Source organism: Antrostomus carolinensis, unplaced genomic scaffold, assembly GCF_000700745.2.
Source record: "Antrostomus carolinensis isolate BGI_N321 unplaced genomic scaffold, ASM70074v2 scaffold12024, whole genome shotgun sequence".
Classification (NCBI taxonomy): Eukaryota; Metazoa; Chordata; class Aves; order Caprimulgiformes; family Caprimulgidae; genus Antrostomus; species Antrostomus carolinensis.
This window is the reverse complement of record NW_010308726.1, coordinates 1-25440: the sequence shown is the minus strand read 5'-3', so window position 1 is coordinate 25440 and position 25440 is coordinate 1. Positions and strand designations below refer to the sequence as shown.

General features: G+C 39.6%; 1 protein-coding gene across 1 annotated transcript; it reads right to left on the bottom strand.

Moving 5' to 3' along the window:
- Nucleotides 1-25108, bottom strand: ADGRG7 (adhesion G protein-coupled receptor G7). The gene is made up of 16 exons (XM_010165873.1): nt 25000-25108; nt 21319-21426; nt 16564-16695; nt 15660-15769; nt 13100-13255; nt 12510-12601; nt 12076-12194; nt 11878-11991; nt 10246-10406; nt 8632-8781; nt 7256-7368; nt 5078-5442; nt 3436-3517; nt 2500-2661; nt 1342-1498; nt 1-216 (listed from the first exon to the last, which is right to left on the bottom strand). The coding sequence occupies exons 1-16, from the start codon at nt 25106-25108 to the stop codon at nt 1-3; spliced, it is 2346 nt and encodes a 781-aa protein (XP_010164175.1).
- Between the last annotated feature and the right edge of the window lie 332 nt (nt 25109-25440).

Below are 25440 nucleotides of genomic sequence, written 5' to 3'. Positions count from 1 at the left end.
TTAAGGAAAGGTAGACAAAGAAATATTCTCTGAAAAAGTCTGTGTTGATCTGAAAGTTTCCTGTGAATGTTTTGCAGGCTGTGATTTTGAGATGTAGTAAGTTTTTGAATGCAGATACAGTGGTACTTCTGGCACCCGGAAAACAGAAAACACTTCAGAAACTTTTTTCTTGAAGATTGGTGACCTGAAAGTGTACAGTATACAAATCTGAAGTCCCTGTAGAGTAAATGAAAATGTGTAGTTAATATTTCGCTAATAAAACCAGACAAGATTGTTCAATATTATTTGACTTGAAAAACAACCACAAAACTATTTTCAGTAACCACTAAAAATGACATTAATACCTTGAAAAACAAGAAGTACTTTCAATAGGAAAATTATTGCAGGTAACTGTGGGTTTGCATTTATAGTTGCCTCATGGGCACATTGTAATGGATTAGCTAACATGTCTCAGCATCATATTATTACCCAGGACGTCAAAATTTCTATACCTATTCTTCTAAATACTCATTTCAAGGATTAATCTGGAGTATTCTGGGTTTAAAAAAAAAAAAAAAGAAAAAGAAGAAAAAAAGAAAAAAGGCTCATACTCATGGTTTTAAATAAATGGATCTCTGTTCCCTGTTCATGTTTTCAGTCAGTTTTCAATCACAGGTATAATCCATCCGTCAGTGTAGTAATAATCACTTCAGGACTTTTTGCACAGGGAGTTTGCAGGTCTTATCCCCATTGGTGTACAGGCCCTCAGTTTTCAGTAGATCAAACTGATCATAAACAGCTTAATATTTGGGGATGGGGGGATTTTAACATATTTCCAATTAGCTGTTTTGTAGAAAATATTCAGTGGTGGAAAAACAAAGGATCCATTACTCCAAGTACTTCATATGCTCTATACGAATATAAAGCCAAGAATCCAGCAGGGCCGTGGGAGAAAAAGAGGCAGGAACTTTCCTGTAGCTTTTATCCAGGATCATTGTGAAAAGTCTTCAAGCCACGTAGTTACTACCCTGGGATATTTTCCCACAGCTGATGCAGAATTTTTTATCTTGATATTCATTCTGAATATAATTTTATATATGATTTGGTATAACAGAAGCCACTCAGACAGGGAGGTCTTTTCAGTGTTGACCTTGAAATAAAATCCCACATTGATTTGCACAATGGGAAGAGTTTTATGTGTGACAGACCAGAAGGACAGCATCTCTTTCTGAACAAAAATTCTGAATCCCTGTAACTGCTTTCCAGCAAGTTCCAAGGCTATACTAAGCTATAGAACAAATAAATCCAACTTTTTTTTTTCATTATCTGAAATATTAGTCTCAGAATTGCTAAATACTTTACCTGGGTAGCATTCAAAACACAGAACAGATAGCTGAAAACAAGACTTGTTTTTTCATGGCTTATTAACATGAGGTAGCCTATTGTCCAGGTGATTCCGAGCACTACCACTATAGAGATTGTGCCGATCATCTTTTTCAGAAATGAATCCTTTTTATTCCTAGAAACACACACAAAAAAGTTACTAAATCTTTCTCTATACCATTTAATATCTTTTTGAGCTTTAAACTTTTGATTTATTCAGACCTATATTTCAAAGATGTGTTATTCAGGTGAGTTGAGAACATACATCTCCCTACATTTGTTTGAAGTATCATCCAGAGAAGAAATCCAGAAAAAGAAATCTAAACAAGTTTATCAGAATAATCTGTGTTTGGAGAATGGAACTTGGATGTATCTTTCTTTAACAACAAAGTGAGATATATCAAGGCAACAAGAAGCATTGAAAATTAACACGCTAGCTATTATAAGCTTTTTAGAATGCTTATAACTTCAATCCAAATGTGCTTAATTTTCAAAATAAGAATAAGCTGCCAGTGAAGTTGTGGATATCCAGTTTCTTGCAAGCCTGAGGGGACTCAGATATAAGGTATTTTGTTTGCCCAACCATGAAAATCATACATAAAAGGAATGAAGTAATGATACAAAGTTTTGCTGAATAGATCAGTTCTGTAGGATTAATGAAAATGAGAGCAATCCCCTTTTAAATAGTACTGTGTACACTGCAGAGTTTGTGAGACACAGCCTGTGAAAATAAATGGAGTGTTGATGGAAAACCGAGCAAGTAAATCTGCTTCAAAGCTGCTAGAGAACTGGCCTGACGTTCAGATGTGCTGAGAAATTCATCATTCCCATTTGGCTGGACACAGCTCTGCTATCAATTGTACAGATTTAAATTGGGGATAACCTTCGTTAAAGTCGAGTGACACTGCAACCATAAAAAGGGGACAAAAGCCTGAAATGTGTTCACTGATATGTGCTTGAACAAAGTCTAACCCATTGCAACAATGGAATTCATTTTCTGACTGCTTTAAATATACCTTTCTTTAAAACAAAAACTTTTGTCAGAAATCTGAGTTTGTGACAAGAAAGTCTGAGCTGGTGACAAGAGACTGAGGAATACATTTGCTGAAAGATCTGAGGAGTCCTATGCCATCTCACCTTGTCAAATTCTCATTCTTCTTCCATATCACAGAGACACTGATCTTGATGAAGATGATGATGTTGAACAGGAGTATGAGTGCTACGGGCAAGAGGAATGACCACAACATGGGCTTTTGCACACTGAAATTCTGATTTTGATCCAATGCTGCAAGCCAGCAACTTTTAATATAAAGAGAGATCATTTCAAAAGATTTGTTAGACACGTTATTCAGAATACCAAAACAAAACAAAATAATATTCCACTTCTAGTCCTGAAAGGCCTCATAGGGCTTTCTAGGTCTTGTTAACCTGTCTCTGAACAGCAACCATTCCTTGAGAAATGAGGACTTTCAATCATGCTTCTCTTTCTCTGGGGAATGCAAAATGATTTATCAAACAAACTGCATAGGCAAATATAATCAGGTGCAGTATAGCTAACCAAATAGATACCTGGCCAAATAATCTCAAGTTACAAGTCAGCACTTCCTAAATGAGTGTCATAAGGTGGCCACCATGTGGAAGGGGGGTTTGGTATGCGGGAACTCAAAAAAATACCAATATCAAAAACATAGGCTAAATAGGGATATAGTTATGTTGTCCAGAGAGATTTTAAATAAATGGGAGGATTAAGTTTAGGTACTGAAATGCAGTTATTCACTTAAATGAAAGTCTTGAATTTCAGTTAGGCTAGGAGCATCTACAACTTCCATTTAAAGTCACAGGGGATCTTGCAAGAGAATTCAAGGTGGATGTGGGTTCAGTACCCTAAATCCTTAGTGAGGAGAAACTGCAATTCCTAATAGTGAACGTTTAGCTTAAGTGAAGAGTTTTGTTTTCTTTTAAGTACTTAGATATGCAGAATAGTATACCAAAAAATAAATCTAGAATTGTATTAATAATAAGTCATCACAAAAGGTGTGGGATGGCAAGTGTTATTATAATACATGAACTTACAATTCTTCCTGTCGGTAATTTAAAGCTTTTCCTTCTCTGTAGGTAGCTCCGAGTGTTATTGCAACTACTACAGCGGGGATTCCTAAGGAATAGGAGAGACATTATCAATTTATTCTTAGGTCGCATAGGTGTACCTCCCTTCCACACAAATAGCTTCTTGCCTCCTAAAACCCAGAGATTTTAAGAGCTCTGTTTCATCTGCCTTGCTAGAGAAAAGGCAGGACTGAGGTTGTGAGCACTATTTTTCTGAGGACAGCTCATGTCGCTGACTTGCTGATTTTTGCCATTAAAGAGCTTCAACACAGCTTCCAAAGACATCACCAATGTTGACAGAGCAAACCCCTTCCTGTGCTTTAGCTGACTCACTCATCACAGCTGTGCAATCCTACCCTCTTGTCAGCAGTGAGAAACAAGTTTCAAAAATGTCTGCACCAAGCACCGTTACATTTCATACCAGCTTGACGCAGAGCGCAACTTTTGCCCTCCGAGAAGCGTGGCAGTGTGGGCTTGCACCCTTGATGCCTTTGCTTTGCTTCCTGTCTTACATATCTCCTGCCTACTTGTTCGCTAAGCAGCATGTCTCATGGGAAGGAACCTCCCGCACAAGTTTTTATCTAGGAAATAAACATGCTTCTTAAAAGTCTGTTCTTCCTTCAGCCTTAAGAGACATTTGCCAGACTGCCAAGTATTTGCTGTGCTCTCAAAGTAGATCTGAAAAGCAGTGAGTCAGTATCATGCTATTTTGGACATGTGTAACTGGTCACAGGACACAGTGAAAACCTTAACACTGTGCTATCATGTGAATGTACATGGAGCGCAGTGATGCGTAGCCAGAGAGCTTTTGCTGAACATTTTCTGGCTTGCACGTGCAGTCCGAATTCTAAAAGTTTTAGAGGATTTGCTTCTGTCTCCACTCAAATGCAAAACATAATAATGAAACAATCAAGATCTAAAACTGCTTGGTAGATGCCATCAGAAACAACACAGCACACAAGCTGAATACACCACGTGGAAAAGGCAGGTGTTCCTGTACACTGTATTAGAAGAATTTCTTGAAGGAGGCTGTGATTTTTACTTTACCTAGTGGGTCTGCATTCTTCAGTCCTCCAAGTAGTTGCCTTGCAGCCTGCAGTGTTGCTGCTAACTGCTGCACTGATTTAAGAGTGTGCTCTTTGCTTATTAAGAAATAATATATGTAACAAATAATGTCAGTCACTCCTTGCTTTTGGATGTATGCAAAGCTCAGACTGAGGTCATGAGGAATCTCAGAGATATCTAAATGAAGACTTTGAATTCATATATGCAATCACCGTATCTGAAAGGTTTTTTACTTAGTTGACAAAAACACATTGTTGAACACCTTGATTACAGTGAAAATTTCTCCTGCACACAACAGACCTGTGTTGCTGTGCCAGTGACCAAGCTATCAGTTTCAGTGCCCTATCAGGACAATGAAAACAAGCTCAGTTTATACCAGTAGTGTGAGCAGTAACAGATTATTTATTAAATCACGTTGTGCTAACCCAGAGAGACATTGGTTATAATTGCTATCTACTGATCTCCTATCTTTACAACTCTCCCTGAATGTACTATGTACTGATACTTTGGTAAGAGTTGCCATATATGTGACTTTAAATCTTACCCCATCCGATTACTGACATGGTTACGAGGAAGTGTCCAGGCAGGGGCTTCATGGCTCTAACCAGCAGTAAGTACAGCTGTGCAGAATTGAGTGCTGTCCACATAAATGTTGCCAACAAAAAATAGTGCAGCAGGACAGCCACAGCCGTGCACCAGGAGTCTGCAGGAGGATCTACCATGTCAGATGTGAGTAAGGTGTTAGTGGCCGTATCATAAGGAAGGTATTGCTGGTAGTAGCTGCTGGTATCGCTGCTGTGATTCCTGGCATTTTGGTTTTCAATTCCAGAGATGAAGATGATGTTAAAAATGAGCATAGAGAAACAGAGACTCACTAACATCCATGTCACAGATGACTTTCGAGTTTTCCTATTGGTAGGGATACATTTAGGAGAAAAAAGTAGAGCAAAATATGAACAGTTGTAAAATATTTCCTCATTTCCACTTATATTAAAAGCAAGCTAGAGTGTGCAGTCTTTAATACAGAGAGGAAACAAAGCAATAACTTGTTTGCAGAATTCTACACTGTCACTACTCTCAGACAATTTACCAAATGCATCAATTTTGTCTGATTTCAACTAGAACAGAGAGCACCCAGCATCTTTTAGGACTGAGCCTTTTCCAACAGCAGTTGGGATACATTTTCTTTTTTCCACTCTGCTCTTTTTAGAATCCTTTTCTTCAGTGATAAGAGGTGAAATAGCATAAGACAAGTATTTCTAAACACTCTTCAAGATACAAGAGAATAATAAACCTCCACTTCCAAGTGCTGCCTTAAAAATGCATTTAAAAGGCAGAGTCTGGAAGCTCCTACAATCTTAAATACATTGACCTTGATGGAATTGCTCCAAATCTATATTAGTGCAAGTAGGATGAAAAACATGCATTCATCTGCAATAATTACAACTCTATTGGCATGACTTTGCTCCTCGTTCATGGGGGAATCACGTGACACCATTAATCACAGGCATGTCCATCAAGGAAGTTTGCTGTAATTGTCTTTGTATTGTCACTCTCAGTAAAACTGTAGAACAAACAGTGTACATAACCTACATTGCTGTATAATCATGGTGCTTTGAAATTGTCTGTTCTCTACAGACATTTTATAAACAGAAGGCAATAGAGTATAGAAACTATCAAATAGGCATCAGAAAGCAGAGTAACATTTAAATGGGACAGCAAGGAAGAAACATGAGGAACAACATCTATCCTTCTACATGAATGCTAAAAGTCTAAGTGATAAGGCAGTGGGCTGAAAGGACTAGTCTTAAATTAAGGCACCAATGTAACAGGCATATTCATAACTGGCTAGAAGAAAGTTAACTGATTAGACCTTGTAATACCAGGGTACAGGGCATACAGGAAAATAAAAAGGAGATCATGCTGATGGTACAGTACTGTTACTCATTTTTAAAGCCCAGTATTAGTGAGAGTAATGAACTGAGCACCTGAACGTGTAGCATGGACCAGTGCAGCAATAATACAGCACTGGGTCTGTGTTGTCAACTGCCTGGCCAGGGGAGTAACAGGGACGTCAGCAAGGCAGCGGGGGACATGAAATGCAACAGAAATGGCAGACTGCCCTTACCCTGTGTAGATGGGACAAATGTCACTCTAGGACATTACCCGGAGATTAGACATGGTGATGGGAGTCCATGGTAAAAAAATCAACCTTTGACTTGATCCTCAGTAGCACACGCTGCCTGCTTTGTTATCTTATAGCTGATGAGCTGCCCTGTCAAAGCGATGGAAAGAGTTTTCTTGTCAGCGGCCATGCCCAGTGTTTCCTACAAAAAGCTTGGCCTTTTACCACACTGGGCTCTTCCATACTCTGTACATTGTTTCTTTTCAAAGCTCACATTTTTGAAGGTGGATTTATTGAATGACAATCTCTCATATGTATCCTCACGTTAAAAGATTAACATTAACAGAAAGGTTGAAGTTTCATCTAGGTGAGTGGCATGGCTGAGACATCTCATGTTTTCACTTTAACCAGTAAGCCACACTTACTTTCCAAGCTATGCTACGTGATTAGCTCTTTTTAAAAAAATATTATTTGCTGTTCAATAATATTGCAGTATGTTCTAAACTGGCTACTCTCTTTGTTTTCCTCAAACAATATACAAAGCAAAATATTGTAACTTAGCATAAAATACTTGCAGTTTTACATGTTCAGGCTTACCTGGTGAATATTTGAAACAAAATGGTAATGACCAGACCAGCCATTGACAACCCAATACCAATGTAAGAAATATACTCCAAAGGCTTCGCATATTTATATTTGATCTGAAAGGCCTATAAAAAAATTGCATCAATTATAGGATGAGAAGAGATAAGTTTCTTTCTAAAATTTGTGTTTCTAGTTGCACATACAAACAAAAATGTTTTAATAAATTTATGACTATTACTAGCCACTACCAAAATTTTCAGATCACACAAAATTATTCTGGACCTCAAAATTAGCTACTAGTTCTAGCTACTTCACTAGAAACTAGTGAAGAACTCCAAAGAGAGACTTAATGACGTTAATCAAATATTTAGCAAAATAGCAGATTAAATTATTCATAGGAAAATGCAAGGTGACACATCCTGGAAAAAGTAGCTTTAACTTTTTATACTGATGTCCATTTTGGCTTCTGAGGAAAAGGTCTAAGGTAAGATGTTATGAAGAATTACAAATCAAAACCAGCCTTTGTTTGTTTAGTGACAATAATGCGGCAAGTAAATGTAATTGTATTCAATGAAACAGAAAATACTGTTGTCCTTGCATAAATGGAATCTTCTCTAGAATACAGTCATTTTGTGCAATAAGGACATGCATAAGATAAAGGGAAATACAGAAACAAGTAAATATTACAAATATGGAAAACCTGTTCTATGAAGACAGAGTAAAAAGAAACTCTGAAATCCTGGCACTGCTGAAGTCAGTGACCACAGATACGTGATTTTACCCAGGGAGTGTTTTGTTTAGAGAAGCTGAAACAAATACAGAAAGAATAACAAATGTCAGAGACAGACAGTCCTTCCTACATAGTCTTGTTAGTATAAGAGGTCAATATATAAAATATAATGGTAGAAGGCTTAATATTTACAGAGTGATTGCTTTTTATAAACATGTAAGCAAAGGAAGTAGTTAAGGCTGAGAACCTTGAGTTATTTACCCAGCACAAGGCAGTGCCACAGCTAGCCCAGGTCCCAAGCTACTCTACTCTACTCTACTCTACTCTACTCTACTCTACTCTACTCTACTCTACTCTACTCTACTAAAGCTGAGCAAGAGGGATGAATTGTGCCAGCCCTTTCCTGCTGCTGGGTTGCATAGCCAGGAGTTACCAATATATTTGGCTTTCCAGCAGCCTGGGGACAACTCACATGTCCCCATTTGCCAGCTCTGCCACAAGTCAGAAACAAGTATGTGGGGACATCTTAAACTCCTGTGCCTTCTAGCTCAGTGCACCTACACCCTTATGTTGGCATGCTGGTCTTACAGTTGAAAACAAGCAAACAAGTGGAAAAAAACCCCAAATTCTTCCCATTCAAGAAAGGACAACACCCTACCATCAAGACAGCAAAATTAGTAGTGTGATTACACCTGCATCTCAAGAACTGGTCTCTTCCTTTTGCACAGCCGGCGGTGCTCCAGTCGTTGACAGTATAGTCCCAAAAGACACAGGCGTGGTCACGCAGCTGCAGTTTGGTTGTGTTGTACTATGTATTGGGATTGCAAGGAGAAAAAGTGGCTACAGAAACGTAAACAGACATGCACGAGCAAATGGTGACTACTGACAGTTATCCTCTGGAAGGGGAGCTGGAAGCTCCCGAGGGATTTATGGGGTTTTCAGTAAACCTTGTGAACGATATCAATAAGAGCATAATTTGGCATTTTGAACTTAATTTATGTGCCTTTCTCAGTCAAGATTGCCAATGAAATTCCCCATTCCTGTGAATTATTCAGGTAATTACAATTCAGATGCACACTGACGAGGCATTAAACAACTGCCAAATGAATTCTGCATAAGCCAAACAACAGCTTGCAGGTATTAGTAGCATTAAATTACTGCCAACCGGAGCTGATTCCACACTGTAGCCGGAAGCAAACAATGATTAACGCTGGGAACCATCCCCTCCCCTCCTGCAGCACAGCGAAGCTCATGCAGTCATATGTCAAATTGTATGCAGTCATTTTCAGACAAGATACTTCTGCAAGTTACTGCAATTAGAACTGCTTTTTAATAAGCAACAAGCAGCTGAAGTGAACCTAGCTATTCACAGTACTAGGTAGCTCAATTAAAAATGAGGAATAAAAGTAGGAATAAAAAAATGTTTGTTTCATTGATTTCCTTAGAAATGACATGTTTCCCATATCACTTAACTGTATGGATCTGTGATGATGATTACTGATCTATCATATGCATGTATTTGAGTTTAAACCTTTCTTAAGTATCGTTAAGTAGAAGCCAAATACTGTTTTCTGGAGAATCCATGTACATATTATGAGTACATATAATATGAGTACACGTAATATGAGTACATATTATCTAAAAATTCTGTTATTTGGGAAAATGGCCACTCATATAGAGAATTTCCTGCAAGAAAGCAGTAACACCTGGAATCAGTTCCTGGCGGAGGAATTCAAAACAAAGCACATAATGATTTTAACTGGAAGCAGGAGTTAAAAGATAGTATGGAAAATGAACACTCCCCAGATAGGTAGGTGTATTGGGCTATGCCATTCATGTTGATTTTTTCTCGTTTTCAAAAATTTTGATAGTCTTTTGGAAAGAAAAATTGGCCTCCAGGGACCTGGTTTTTTTCATTCTTGATTTAGGGCTAATCTACTCTAGGACAAATCCAGTCTGCTGTACCTATAATTTTTTATGTAATACAATTTTGCTTGCAGATGTCCTAGTTGAGCAGTACTGAGTTAGTAACATCAGGTGTTAAATACAAAAGTTTAAAAATATTTTTTATGCCACGTTATCTAAATACTCTTCACTTATATCCCCTGTACATCCCACAAACTCTCTCAATTGCTTATTGCCAGAAATCAAGGCACTATTCAAAAAAAAACCTCCTCTGCTTGAGTCTCTTTCCCTAAGACCTGAGGACAAGTAGTAGGGCAAGGATGGCCTCTGGTTCAAACTGAACATGATATTTCTTATGTAGGCTTACCTTGGGACTGAAGGCTATTTCAACACCACTGGTTCTTCCACCATCAATGTTGCCAGACACAATTTGTTTAGAGAAACTGCTGCGACTCTGATAAATCCTTGACTGGAAGAGTTTGTCATTTTGGTACAGGACAAAGCCAACTTTTCCATTGTCTGATGAACCTTTGCAAGGCAAACAGTAGGTATGGATAGCAGATATCAGAGAAGCTGGTACCTTTGAAGAAGCCTACACTGCTGTTTCACACACCCAGTTTTTACAAAAGATTTTTGTTTAGATATTTATTTAAGTCCATTTAAGAAGTAGAGAAGAGCTTATCTTCCTATGAATCTTAAGAGAGTAATCTTCGATTTTTGCTGAGATGGAGCGTAAAAATAGTTATTACCCTTCTCTTAATGTCCTTTCTGTGGAAAAATATTGGTAATGAGGAAAATAATACCCTAAATCCCAATATTTACACAATATGGCCAAATGGCCAGGCTTTTAATAACACCAAATAAGAAACAGTAGCACCGGGGACATTTACAGTTAGTATGAAGTCAGAGGATAGAAGAGGTTGGCTGGAGTTTTGCCTTCAGATCCAACTTTTGGACTTTGTTTCTTTTGCACTCTTCTACCAAATTAGAGAGATTTCATCTAAGTGATTTTAATCACTAGTCTTAATCATGACTTAAGTGAGGAAAAAACCTAGTTTGCATAATGGATTTTGTTCTTAATTTTATACTTTTCGTTTAGGATCAAAAGAGATTGATTTGATCTCTCTCTGATTTGATCATCAAGAGAGACCAACGTAACTTTGTGTCTACAAAATATTGAAGAAATCTATTTGTTTTCAGACAGGCCATGCATTCAATCTAGCTCTCTTGAGGAAAGTCTTAGGATATACAGGCATTATAATAAAGGCTTAATTACATGATCACACAGGATTTCCACAGGATTGTTGTCTGAAACAATGAACAGAAAGGACAATGACCAGTTAATGCACTGTTCAGTGGGGGGTTTTTTATTGTCATTAGGGGATGTGTGGGGCTGCTTGATTTATGTCTTCAAGTCTTTTCTAACTCTGGTGAGAGGAGTTAATTATTAATTTCCCTGTGGGCTTGTATACGAATGATGTTCAGCACTATGATGTCTAAGTGCTCCACAAACTTCACCTTCATTATTCTCTTGTGCTGTGATGACTTAGTGTTACTGTCACTATACAGAGAGACTGAGGATAAGTCTGGTAGGTGTGAAGATGTGTATGTCCTGGGTGATACCTGACAGTGGTAGTAATTTTAGTTTAAATGCTTGATATCTTTGGATTTCAGGCAAGGTATGTATGTACTACCTCTTGATGTCTGTAGAGGTGTGGTCAAAGATTCATTACATTCTCGATTTTAGAAAACAAAACAAGTGAAAAAGTTCCAAACACCAAAAGCATTCTGGCCATTACATCTATTTGTGCATTAATCTATAAATAAGATTATCCAGCTCGTTTGACATGTGCATTTCTTGTACCACCATATGGCATCAGCATGCATAAAAAACAACATGTAATTGTTTATATTGGCTGAGGAGGTTTTTTCCAAAGGAGATTTTTTTTTTCATTCAAAATTTTCTCACGCTCAGTTTTCAGTACAAGAAAAAACTTACTTTTATTTATAATGTTGAACAGTACCTGAACTTCAGTACTGAGGTCACCAATAAGCCCAGGGACATTTTCCTGTATTTCTAATTTTGTTGACTGATAATATCCCAGTGCTGTATCTGCAAAAATCAGCAGTGGATGCGTTAGGATTTATGGTACATACTACCTTGTCCAGGTAAATCCAAAAACACACACAGACTTACCTCTCTGTGATGAAAACAGAATCGTAGAGGAGCTTGATTTCAGTGGAGCAGATTGAGTTGCAACATTGGGCTGTGAGATGTTGCTAGTCAAAGAAAATTCCTCCATTGTTTTTGTGAGGCTGCATTGAAATAATGAGCGGGATAAAAGTTACTGTTATTTGTTAATATATGGCTACAGGTTCAGTTTCTGAGCTTCCTCTCTGATTTGGTTCCCCAGCAGGAACTGTTTCTCATTCCCTATCCACATCCTTTCTCCAAAGCAGAAAAATCCAGCCAAAATTGTTTATGTTGGTATAAATCTAATGAATCAAGGAAATTGCATATTGGAGTTGTACACTAAAAATATTTTAACTTGTCCATGTACCACTTTCATCCTGAAACAGAAGGGAAAATACAGCTCACAACATCTAAAAAAAATGGCAAAAGCTAGTTACCTTGTTGTAACATTGACAAGATCATTGTAGTTGAATTCTGTTTCATTGGCATCCAAGAGTTGACTCACTGTAGCCATTACTGCCACAGATGCCTGAGACAAGCAAAAAAAATGAAATTGAAATAAATCACCCCTACATAGTGGATGGGCAAAGTAAGAACACTTAAGCATTGCTTGAAAGTACAAACAACAAAGTAAACGAAGTACAAGGTGCCATTCAAGAGAAACAAGCTTTGCAACCATGGGTTCATAAATACCACACTTTTATTACTTTAGAAAGTAAGGATTAAATGTTTAACTTAAAGCATCAAATGATACTCGTATTAGAATTTCAGATATATGCAAGCCTAAAGAGCTGATAAGAAGCAAATTTACACTCAGCTCTGAGAAGGGACCCAGCAGTGATACCACAAGTATCCACTCAAGGCCACTTAAATAATTCTGCTAAATGTCAAAATGAATGTGTTTGGTTGTGGTGTTATGTACAGTTAAGAGAAAGGAGAGTGTTCATTCTGCTGCTAGAGGGGATACAGAACTGATATCCTAAATATTAAGCCACAAAAATCTTATTTTAATCTTAATAAGTCTCACCTGAGAGTCTTCTGAAACATTTGGCTTTTTCAGAATCTGCACTGCAATGTTTGCAGCAGCAGAGATGTCCTGTGTGGTCAGTTGGTCTGGCATGGAAGTGAGGATTTGAGTGTTACTTGCAATAGATGAAACATTGCTGGAGTCTGCAGATTCAACCTGTTGGGAAATGTCATTCAACAGAGACAAAATGAGAAAAGGAAAGAGTCACCACTTTTATAACATTCTCACATAAAACCAAAATGTACAATTAATTGGTGGTCTAAATTGTTTCCATTCATGTCAAGTATGCGGCATTTGCAAGTTCTTCCCAGGGGATGATTTCCTGGACTTGCAGAGTGCCTTGGATTGGGAGAGAGCCCTGGATGTCCCCTAGCCCAGCAGGGCTGACTAAGACCAGGCTGCTCAGGGGCTCATTTTGAGTATCCACAGCCTCCCTCAGAAACCTGCTTGTGTTTGACTAGCATCAAGGGAAAAAAATTCTCTTATCTAAATGGAATTTCCCATATTGCCACTTGTCTCCATTGCCACTCATCCTAAAACTGTGCACCTTGATGAAGAGCCTGGCCCCATTGTTCTCCACATCTCGCCATGAAGTAGCTGTAGACAGCAGCAAAACCTCCCCTTTGTCTTGAGTTATTGAGCTTCTGAGTCTATAAACTTCTGCACACCTTTCACTATTCCTTAAATAACCAGAATGGGATTTTTTGAAAAGCCATCAGAGAAACTTGAGAAATGTCATCTGGAATAATCATGCTTCTCAACACAGTTCCCACAACCTGCACCGAGAACATTCTCCTCACTTCAGTTCATTGTATATAGTGTCAGCTTGGAATAAATGTAGAAAAAAAAAAAAAAAAAGAAAATATTCTGGTGCTGGAGGTACTAATAAAAATTGCTAGAATCACTGGGTGGATCCAGTTTGAGTCAGTTAGCACTTAATGAGTAGAGTGTAAATGTCTATAGTATTTTAAGAGCTTAAACACACACACACACAAAAAAGATGAGGCATTAGCCATATGTTACATGAAGGTATAGCTAGGCAATAATAAGACTGAAGGAGACAGAAAATCTGCTAACCATCAGAAGAATTTCCTTTGTAGTCTATGGAGACCAACTAAACACTGTATCAAATCATCCCTTTTCTAATCCAGTCAATAAACAGCTTAAAATGAAGAGCTTCAATAACTGAATTGTTCTCTGATTTTTTTACATTGGTAAGCTATCAAAATCAAGATTAATTCAGTCATGCAGCTTTGAAGTGTTCGTAAAGCTTGGAATGGTAGGAAAGAAAGGTGAATGTGTTGCATAGGGAGGAAAGAAATTTGCCTTTATAATTACTGGAGATGATATTGTGTGACTTGAAAACATCTGCATACACACCATGAACAAACAGTACCTCGTGAATACCTATTTTCACTGTTCTGACTTCTGACTTTTAGCATGATCTTGTATTCAAAGTAAGTATTTGTATTTAAAAGGAGTAAAATCCATTTAAATCTGCGCTCTGTATCACTAGCATGAACCTCTCCTCCTCCCCTTTCCAAGCATTCCCCTTTGCACCTCGAGCTGCCCCAGCCTCACTAGATGGCAGCCCGACATCACAACTCATAACAAAACCCCAAATTACTAATGACAACAGAATAGCTTTATGTTGCAACCTTATGTTGTGTCTTATTAGCATTAGAAATAGCTAAATAGTACTTTAGAGAAGATTTGACATTTGAACCATTTAGTGAAGGTTATGTACTGGGCAAATACAACATGGAGCTCAAGGATTTCCCATCCAAGGATCCAGGCAGGTGAAGTGTTAGATGGAATGTAGAACAGTCGAACAAAAATCCATGATGAAAGGGACTTCTTTTATTTAAAGGGACTGTAGCTGGTTTCTTTTTTTCTTTTTTCTTTTTTTCAGTTGGGACTGGTGATAAGGAAATGAAACGCAGAAGCAGGAGAAGCAGTCACTGTCTGTAATGCACTTAGTCATATTCAGCACACCATGTTTTGTAGATATGACAGAGCTAAGCCTTCAAGCAAGGCTTCGGGGTTGATGGATTTTTATCAGGAACAGTTTGTCATTCATACAAAAGAGTTTGGATTTGAATTCTTGAGGGACAGAAGTGTTTCATCCATGTTCAGTTTATCACAGGACTGAATGGAAAGGCTTTGCTCTTAATCCTTCCTAACGTGTCAGTGTCAGCATCACTTCATTCCCTCATGCCAGTCTTCTCCAAATTCCTTACACTTTCTTCCTGATTTGGTGTCCTGGACCAGCATTGCCTCCGTTCAGAGGTGTTTGCTGTGAACTGGGAACCTAACTAAGGAAATTGCAGCCCAGTTAAGGAATATGAAATGGGATCACCATTGGAAATTCAGGCTGTTTGCAAAGCAGGCACATGCCAAGGATGCCTCTGAAAAAGGCTTTGGTTGTTCATTTTGCTTTCTTCAAAGTTTTAAGAAATGTAGCACATATATATTTCCTGCCTCAATTTCCCATCACATTTTTTTTTTCTTGAGGTGATGCAGAATCTCAGACACTGTTTAATTATTAAAATAAGATTACCTGTGATGCTAGAGAGTTCAGGTTTTCATTACAATTCAGAATTTTGGGGGGCTCTAAAGTAGGAGTTCTCCCTTGTCTGGAGCACATCCGGATTGCTATTGAAGTGTTACCTGTAATTTTGTAGAAGCAGAAAGATACACATTTAGTACAGAAGCACTCACTCACATGCACATGACCTCACTGGGAATTAAAACTGTACTGTGGATGTGACACCCTAGCCAGTGTAATTTTCTGTTTGCATGTAAAATATTTGCCTTTCAGTGTTATGAGTGACCATCAATTATTTAACTAGCTATTGTTCTTTTTAGAAGACATGCTTTATAATCACATACACAATCTTGTCAGAGTGACTGACATTATTTATGCCAAATGCAGATAAGTTTAGTTACACTAGAGCTGCAGAAACACATCTCTCAAATGGGAGGCACAGGCATCAGCACTGAGCTAGCAGAAAGACTTTTTATTATGTCCTGAAAAGCATAGTTTATATATCATGAAAGAAACAAAAAAGGCATGTGGAGCAGCCATGCAACACGTACTCCTCACAAGGTCTCTGAAAGCTGAGACAGTTCATGGCACCACAGTTGATAGGAAGAGTCCTGAATCTGAATGCTAAAGAGTAAGATATAAATAGATTATTTTTCTATCAAATGGCTGTTCAGGGGCAGAGATTAACTGACTCTCAGCCCAGTCCCAGACAGACATGGATACAACTCGACGTGTGTACCTTAAATTCTCTGCATTTGGGGTAGAAAGCTATGTGGAAAGGTTTGCACTCCTGCTGTCTGAGCTATGCTGTTCTGGCTTCAAACACCAGCCTCTCATCTGGTCTAACAATCTGACATCTTTCACAACCCTCACATTTGCTTTTGGGAATTAGAAGTGAAAGAAAAGAAGCACATACCATTCATGGTATCAGGTTCACATTTTTCTTTGGAGTTTCCATATTTACCCACTATAATCCATCCAAAAGTAAAGTTTTTTATAATGCTTTCAGAAGTGTTCACTGTGTAAGTACTGGCTTCACAGAAATTAACTGCACAGAAGGAAAAGAAAGCATATATACAATCAAGTAGTTTCAGTACAAGGACCAATTTTCAAAAATAAGATAGTATTGAGACAATAGAAGTTAATGGAATCTTTTACCCTAAAGACACAAAAAGCCGTTGGGTAAATCTTGTCTGAACCCAGGCTGCTGAGCTGCTACAAGTGATATTTATAAAGTCACTGAAACCCTAAAACCCATACTTTTTGCCGTCTCTGCCATCTCCAGTGGCCTTAGACCTAGAAAATTTGTAATAAATTATAAAGCTTTACTTTCAGAGTCTTGTTATCCAGGCAAAAATCGGATTTGATAGCCTAATCCCATAGAATACAGCAGGGGGCAAAAATACACACCTGCTCCAAATGGGGTTTGAACAATTAATGAGGGACAGTCCTTTGGTGACTCTGAACCATGATGGGTTGGATGTGGCTTCTGGTGCAGGAAGCTGCTGCCCCGCTGTTTGCTGGAATGGGAAGGGGTGGCCACATCAAATCCCACACCTTGTTCAAGGACCTGGTCCTGGCTACATCTAAAGGCAGGATGATGAGCTCAGTGGACCCGTGGCCTGACCCAGTATGGCCACCTATTGCAGCCTCATGTCATACCATACGGCTATAACTTAACACAAATTTGTTTTGCAACGCCTCAAACACTTGAAAAAAGTACTGCAGCACACAGGCAGAAAATTTCACTTGGTCTTACAACTTGCAACATCCTGTTGTTGCTAACTTTGTTAATTCAGACCACATTTCAACTTACTGTGTCCCATTAGCAGGACTGACTCGAAGCAGCATACTTATGGTCAGGGTCCTGAGGGGGGCTCAGAGGACCTGGACTGTTCTCTGTGTCCTGGCACAGGCTTCCTTGCCAAGTCACGTAACTTTCCGTGGGTCTTGTTTTCTATAGGGTCTCAGTTTCCCGTGACATAATGATACTTTCCTTCTATAGAAACGGTTATGAACAAATAAGGATGGATGACTCTGCAAAGATTAGGTCTGCTTTAGAGCACCATACCTGAACCTCGTTTGCCAGGAGGTGATTAGCAGGGTGAGGTGTCTCAAAAATGTGAGGTGGCAGGAACCTCTGGAGGGCATCTAGGACAAACAAAGGCTCCACACCCTCACTAGGAAACATCTTCCCATGACACACTACCTTTCTAATTAAAACATTTCTCTTCATGCTCAATCTCAGCCTCTCAAACTGCGATTTGTGACTGCTGCCCCCCACTTTACCTTCTGGTGCTACTGAGAAGAGTTGGGATACAATGGTCTTTGCAACTCCCACTCAGTTTGCTGGTGGCTGCTATTAGCTCTGCCCTCAATCTCCTTTGAACAACATGGAATGAGCCCAGCTCCCTCAAATGTTCCCTGTAGACCACCTGCCCTAAGCCCCTCACCATCCTCACCACATCCTGCTGGACCCTCTCCAGTTTCTCCAAGTCTTTTTAGCCTGGAGTGCAGGTGGCAAAACTAAGCACGTATTTCCTGGTGGTGCGTCACCAGTGCCAGAAGGAAGGGAAGGGTAATAGTGTCCGTCAACCTGTCTCTCTCCACATAGCACAGCTGCTCTGCCTTGTTTGCAATGAACACATGCTGTTGGCTCATATTGAACTTGGCATCTACCATCGCTCCCAGGTACCTTCTAACAGGGCTGCTCCTCAGACAGCAAGTTCCTGGTCTGTACCAACGTCCCTGGCATAGAGATCAGCACTTGTCCTTGTTGGACGCTGTGAGGTTTCTGTTGGCATGATCTTGAGGTTTCTCAAGGTTCTTCTGCATAGAGGCTCTGCCAATAACTATGTCAACAATACTTCCGCCCTGCTCCAAGTTTAGTATTGTCTGCAGATTTGCTAAGAGGGCATACTGTGTTGTCGTTCAGGTCTTTGATGAAGACATTAAATGTTAGTGGCTGTAGTATTGACCAGCAGGTTACTCTACTTTTACAATATTCCAATCAAATCACTGATCACTACCTTTTGAGTCTGGCTGTTAATTTTCAACCCAACTAATGGTTCATTCACCCAACCTGTACATCTTCACCTACCAAACAAGAAAGCTGAGGGAGAAAGTGTCAAAGGTGTCTCTCAAATCAAGATATATTACACCTGTTGCCCTTCTGTTGTCTACATAGCCAGTTATTTCATACAGAAGGCAGTCAGGTTGGTCAGATATGATTTGCCTTTTGTAAATCCATGCCGGTCCCGATTATCTTCTTGTCTTTCGCATGCATGGAAATAGAATCCAAGAGGACGTGCTCTATAATACTTCTAGGATCTGAGGTAAGTCTGACTACTTTATGGTTCCCCCAGTCCTCCTTCTTGCCTTTCTCAAAGATGGGCATAATGTTGGCCATTTTTCAGTTCTCTGTGGCCTCCTTTGGTCACCATTCGTGACGGCAGCCCCACAGTGACATTGGCTAGATCTTTTAGAAGTCTTGAAAGAATCCTGTCTACACCTATGGATTTGAGTACTTTCATGGTGATTCTGCCCTCCTTCTGACAGATGAAAGCCAGGAATAAGTTGCTACATTCATGCATGAATACATATGCATTCATACTTGAGTACCTATTAAAGCTTTATTTTTTATCTTTCTAGTTATTCAAGCCTTGATCTGAAAGTATTTTGGGCTAGTTTATGTACATATCTATACTGCTTGGTTGTGGACTTACAAAAGTGAGTCCATCTGAAATAAAATTGTTTGGATTGTTTGGTGCTTTATCCCCCAGTGATGCAAATCTCAAATTATTGCAAATGTTCTGATTTCAGCAGAATTGCTCCAGAATTTTAAAAAACAAACAAACAAACAAACCACAAGTAGGAAGAAAACCAAGCCCTATGTCATGATCTGTGAAGGAAAGTAACCATGACATAATGTACAAAAGGAATTAAATATAAGCCAAGTGGAACTTTTCCATCACCATTGGAACAAAAGTAATTGGTTTTCAAAAGTTGTCTACCCTGTATGCCCTGCTCTGTCCTGCTGGCAATAAATCAGATCACCTCCTCTATACCCATAACACCCAACTGCACTTCCTTCCAGCTTCCCCAACACCTTTAGCACTATGTTCCGACACTCTTTATACCCCATCATGCCTCAGCCCTCTCCACCTTTGTGTCCTACACCCATCTTTAGATTCCCAACATATAAAATATACACCTTTATTTTGTTAGCTGGTGGAGAGGAGACAGATGTCATGGGTAGTTTAGAGTTATGCATTTTAGTGTCTAGACTGGATTGACTGGCCATGTGGCCCCCACCTCCTCACTGACAGCATTAAGTATACTTGCTTTATTCTCACTGGAGTATTTACAGGGCTGGTGTTCTGTACCCAACTACTGATACGTGCAAAACTCATAGGATTTTAAGACCGTTAAGACCTGTAACCATCTAGTGAGTTTAGTTGAAACCAATCAGTAAGTTAAAAGTTGCCAAGAAGGTGGAAGAACAGACAGATGGGCTGTATAAATGTTCCTCAGGAAAACAGAGTGAAATTCAGATGAAATACATCTGACTGCAATAATGTTTGTTATTATTTCAAGTTAATGATGCCTGTCCAAACTTTCTTACCTCATGTATTTTAATAACTAGTTACTAAATTCTGTTCTTTAAGGCAATTCACAGCAAATCAAATACAGAATACCGGAGGAGTGAACATGGGGAATTACAGAGTCAGCATAATGGTTTGTTTCCAGTGCTGAAATCCCAGCCATGATTATTTTAAGTCAACTTCTCTGAAACATTTCACCCAAATGTTCCAATCCATCATGAACCCAGCCAAGCTGTCACTGTTTGTTGGATGTGCTACCCCTCCTGTCATAAGGGAAATGACATGAAAGACCTGAGGTTTCCATCTACCTAGCAGTCTTCACCAAGGATATTTTCCTGGTTAAGCTGCAGATCTTTCAAAGTTCTTCTGACCAAACATGTGAGTTCATTTGACAAAGGCTCAGCTGACACATGATGGAGTATCCATGTGCCATGCTGACCACAGTGTTGGTGGTTGTCTTGAAAAGTGTGAGCTGGGGATCTTAACAGCTCTGGAGATACTGTGGCTCAGTGAGCTGGCACCCTCCCAACATTGGCTGGGAGCACCCACTCCGGGTACAGCAGTGCAGAGATGCCGTGCCATGGCAGAGGGCATTGAAATGGGAGTTAACCAGGCCAATGCTATGCCAGGTGTAGGAAATTTGACTCATCCAAAACCAGTGGCAGTGGCAGCAGGAGCTGAAAACAGCTGCAGGGTGCTGGGCTAGTTGGTACCCTTTAAACACTGGCAGATCCAGACATGGCAATACTGGACACTGAAGTCTGAATCAGATTTTCAGGTCACTGTAACCTTCAAACAGAGGAATTCAGACAAAGGTCAAATTGGCCAGAAACAGGCCACAGACAGTTGAAACCTGTAATGTGTTCCCCAGATATATTACTCATTTCAAAGAGTAACGGAAGTGGTTGAAGGATACAGCCTCACCTAGCAAGAAGAACCACATCACTGCTTGCGGATCCAACCCTGCTGAGCAAGTCTCAGTGTGGGGGGGATGATCAAGGGTGTCCCAAATCAGAGGGGTTCCCAGAAATGCCATTAGCTGCTCATGCCGCCTGGCTTGTACTGACCTATCTCACAAAGAGATCCCACCCACTCCTCTGGGCACACGCAGGCTCCATCCCAACAGACGCCACCGTTGAGGCAGAAGCACGGAGGTACCATGGATTCTGTAGTATCTGTGTAAATAAAGAATCAAGATATATATATATATTCATTAATATATATGTAAAACTACATATCTATCTAATCTGATGAAGGAAAGAAACAAAGATGATTTATCTGAAGCTTCAACTAAAAAATATGTGACCCATAGTCTCGCCAGTGTACTCAGTCCCTAAAACCAATGGCATGAGTGTGGAGTCAAAGCTTCCAAACGTCAGTTTGTGTTCCCACAAAGATGTAGGTGGAAACAGTTTTGTGCAGTTGCTGGATGAGCAGGAGTGATGGTGTGGGCCTTCAGGATGGCAAAAGCTCAAGCTGTTGAACACATGAAAAGCCCAAACTACTTCTGCAGGGTTTCACAGGAGCAAAACAGGGACACAGATTCCCTGTGCTGAAGGACCCAGAATGATAACAAGGACACAGATAGTCACTCATCCAAGAATCAGACAGAGACACTCTGATTTAAGACAGGCATTATAGGATAAAGCAGATAAAAACCCATGCCCCAATCTCAGCCATAACCTCTATCCACACTCCAGGATGGGTGCCAATTTTTACTTTATGTTTTGGCAGAAATAATGGGTTTTGTTCAAAGTAGTCATTGCACAGGCTGCCCCAGTGTCAGGAAACAAAAAAGCACAATATAAGCAATAGGAGAGAAATCGCAGATCTTAGAAATTTCTGAATATACTGTAGTATTTGCTGTGTTCAGCAAGCTCTAAAAATGTTCAGGTTTCTTAAAAATGACATTGGCAAATCTTGAAAGGCTAAGGAGTATTCTGCAACAGAAATTGCAACAGGGCAGGTGTTGATGGACCTCAAGCTCTGAAAGATGGATCCAAGAACTGGAGGATGTCCACAGACAAAGACTTCCTCACGGTCAATCTCACCTGGTCCCTAAGTGAAGGATGGAGTTGGAATCCCTTCCCATAAGGTTCACGGTGGAAATTGTGCACCTGTGCACTGGGTGCAGTGTACACCTTGAAATAATGCAGAGGAGTGGAGCTGAGGACTGCCATTTGATCTGGCATTTTAGCGTTTGTGTTTTGAGATGCTGACGAATAGAGTGAAGCCAGAAAATTCAAAAGTAAACAGTGCTGTCAGGAACACGTGTGCTATTGTGGATTTCTAATGTTCTCACTGAACTAAAAAAGATTGCCTAACTTCTTACTCTTTAATGGGATTCTTATAACTGGAAGATTATTGCAAACTATAGGGGATGTGCCACGTGGCAGGGGTAATTCTGTTCTTGGCAAGCACTGCTTGGCTTTTGCTCATGTTGTTGCTAATTAGTGTTTGTGTTTCAGGCTGTCTCAGCTACATTACAGCCAGATGTCTATGATGACAGTGGAATAACATCTATGTGTCACTAGGTAATGTTTCTGCTAGCCGTCAGCTTTTCAAAACACATTGTCTCTCCACTGGAAATCTTACAAAAAAGAAAGGAAAACTCTTCCAGCAGTTGAGATCTGGGTGGCCCAAGCTAAGTAGCTGTGGAGAAGGGCTATAAATGGGGGAGCTTGGTGCCTGCTTGGGCAGCTGTTATCCCATTGCCCAGCAGCACTGGCTCACCCCCCAGGCACATGGCATGTGTGGCACATGGGGCCATGTGACATAGAAGTGACACTCGGGCTCAGCTGCTTTCTTTGGATTGGGAGCCTGGGAACGCACAAAATCCTGGGGAACCTGCAAGCACAGCTCCAAGCCCCTGTCTTGCTTGGTGAACACATGCCCAAAGCGGCCCGGCAGAAGGTGACGCAGCAGATGACCTCACAGATGCGCAGGCAGGTGACACAGCAGGGTAATCTGCCACAGAGGATCCCAAAACCAGGGAGCTGCCCTGCAGGTGTCCACCAAGGAGCAGGGCAGGGGAGCAGCCAGGGCACCAATGACAACAGCCCTTCCACTGCTGGGCTGGGGTGTCGGGGTCTGGCTTTGGCACTGTGAGTCACAGGCTGCAAAAGGAGTGTAAGGAAAGGGAAAGGTGAAAAGGAACACAGGGTCAACATTTCTTTGGAAGCAGTAAAACAGAAAAGGATGAAGTTTTGGGGTAAAAAATCCAGCGTTTACCCCTGGAGGTGCAGACAGAGCTGCCGCACAGCCCGTGCAGCAAAGAGCAGGTGTCAGCAAACAGCTTCAGCCTTACCTTTGCCTTTCCTAAACGAGTCCCCCGGAACAACAACGTGACACTTACGGGATTTGTTAGTGCTAATCGAAACTGTGGCTCTATTTAGTGCTTCCTGGTAACCCTTCTTAGCCCACTGTTCAAGGTCTCAAGTACCATTGGACCATTGTTGAGCTTTTTTTTTTTTTCAGAGGAAAATCTGTGTTTTTCACAAATATGAATTCCTGAGTTGACTAATGAAGTCATGTCTACCCCACATGCAGTAAAACTCATTGGGCTCCAGTAATTGTGGCATTGCCTTAAAATCATGGGGTTCTTTTGGTTTTATTTTAAGATTCAGAAAACATCTTCTTTTTATTTGTCTTTGGCTTTTAAGTTTTGCAGACAATCATTTCAAGAATCACATTGATTTTGACCGTATGTACTTTTAAACTAAAATTAAAAGATTCTTGAATAATACTATGTCATCATGAACTGTCGGGGTTTTTTTAATCAAACATTGTGGGAACTGTTAATGCTAATGCTTGTGGTTAAAGTTGGAATAGAGAAGAAACACCAGCACTGAGCACGTCTGATACATTGCTTATTGTTTAAAACACATGTTAAATAATTACTGTTTACTTAAGTGCCGTTCCTTGGACTTGGGTATGTTCCCTGCCTACAAACATCTGACAAATCTCTTGAAGTAAATGTTACCTAGTGTATCCTCATACAAACTTTTCCTTAGGCTTCTTGGTCTCCAGTTATATCTGACTCCCTGCTGGACAAGCAGCCAGGAGTATCTGATTCTTTCTATGATTTTTGAATATAGGTCCGTGCGTAATTTTGTATGATGTGAGTATAGTGAGTATTTTACTTAGAGTAAACACTGACCAGTTTTCTGCTTCAAGTTTGCATACAGAAGTATCTTACAAGCATGTGTTGACCTGATTTTCAGGTATAGAATATGCAATCCAATATATCCATACTCTTTCAACAAATTTTTCTATAATGCAAGTTGTAACGAAAACATGAACAGGTGCTATAGAGCATATTTTGCTTATATGTGTGTAAACATATAAACATATGTAAAACTAAATATTTCCTCTTTAAAACATAATTTACTAGACTAGGTAGAGGTTTATTTTTGTCTTTTGAAAAATAGATCAGATTTATACTGAAAGAATGAGAAAATTTCAAGACATTTCTCAAAACTCTATCAGAGGAATCAGGTATTGTGTAAACATGTTACAAGGAAAATAGTCCAGAGATTGTTTGCCATCCAATTCTGTTTTACAGCACAATGAAAAGTTTGGGGTACTTCTTTAAACATCAGTATAAGAAGAAAAATGTTTCCACCTAAGAAACGTACAGCATGGATATAATAATGTTTATCAGCAATCATCTTTAAATACTTAAGAAAAGGAAAAAGAACCCAAAAAGCTCAAACAGAACTCAAATGGGGTAGAATTATATTTCTTACCTGTTTTAAACCTGAGGACAAGCTGCCAAATACACAGTGCCCATAGGATCACAGTCACTACACAACAGGTAATTCCAACCAATATTCTGTCCCAGCGGAGTGAAGACATGTTGTGGTGCAAACTGTCTGCTCTGCTATAAAATGGTATTATCCATTTATAACCTCATGTTGGATAAACCATTAACTACTAAAACTTTAACCTTTTCTATTCCACTTAGGAAAAAAAAAAGTTTTGATGGAGAAGCAGCGCACCACTATTTCGATCATTTTCTTCCTGATAAAATATTTTGCTTATCAAGGCATTATATGTCATGTCTTCTACTTGCTATAGGAAAAGTTTCCAGCTCAGACATCCAGCTACCTTTATACTGATAAGGGCTACAGACTGTTATTTGAGTGCATGGCATGGCTATATATATATATATGTATACACACACACAC

Excerpts from the sequence above, each read along its gene's own strand:
- ADGRG7 (XM_010165873.1), bottom strand. The coding sequence starts at position 25,108 with ATGTCTTCACTCCGCTGGGACAGAATATTGGTTGGAATTACCTGTTGT. Across the intron at positions 11,992-12,075 it reads TCTGTTTTCATCACAGAGAG|ATACAGCACTGGGATATTAT; the intron begins GTAAGTCTGTGT and ends TGATTTTTGCAG. Across the intron at positions 7,369-8,631 it reads CTAATTTTGCTGTCTTGATG|GCCTTTCAGATCAAATATAA; the intron begins GTAGGGTGTTGT and ends ATTTTTTTATAG.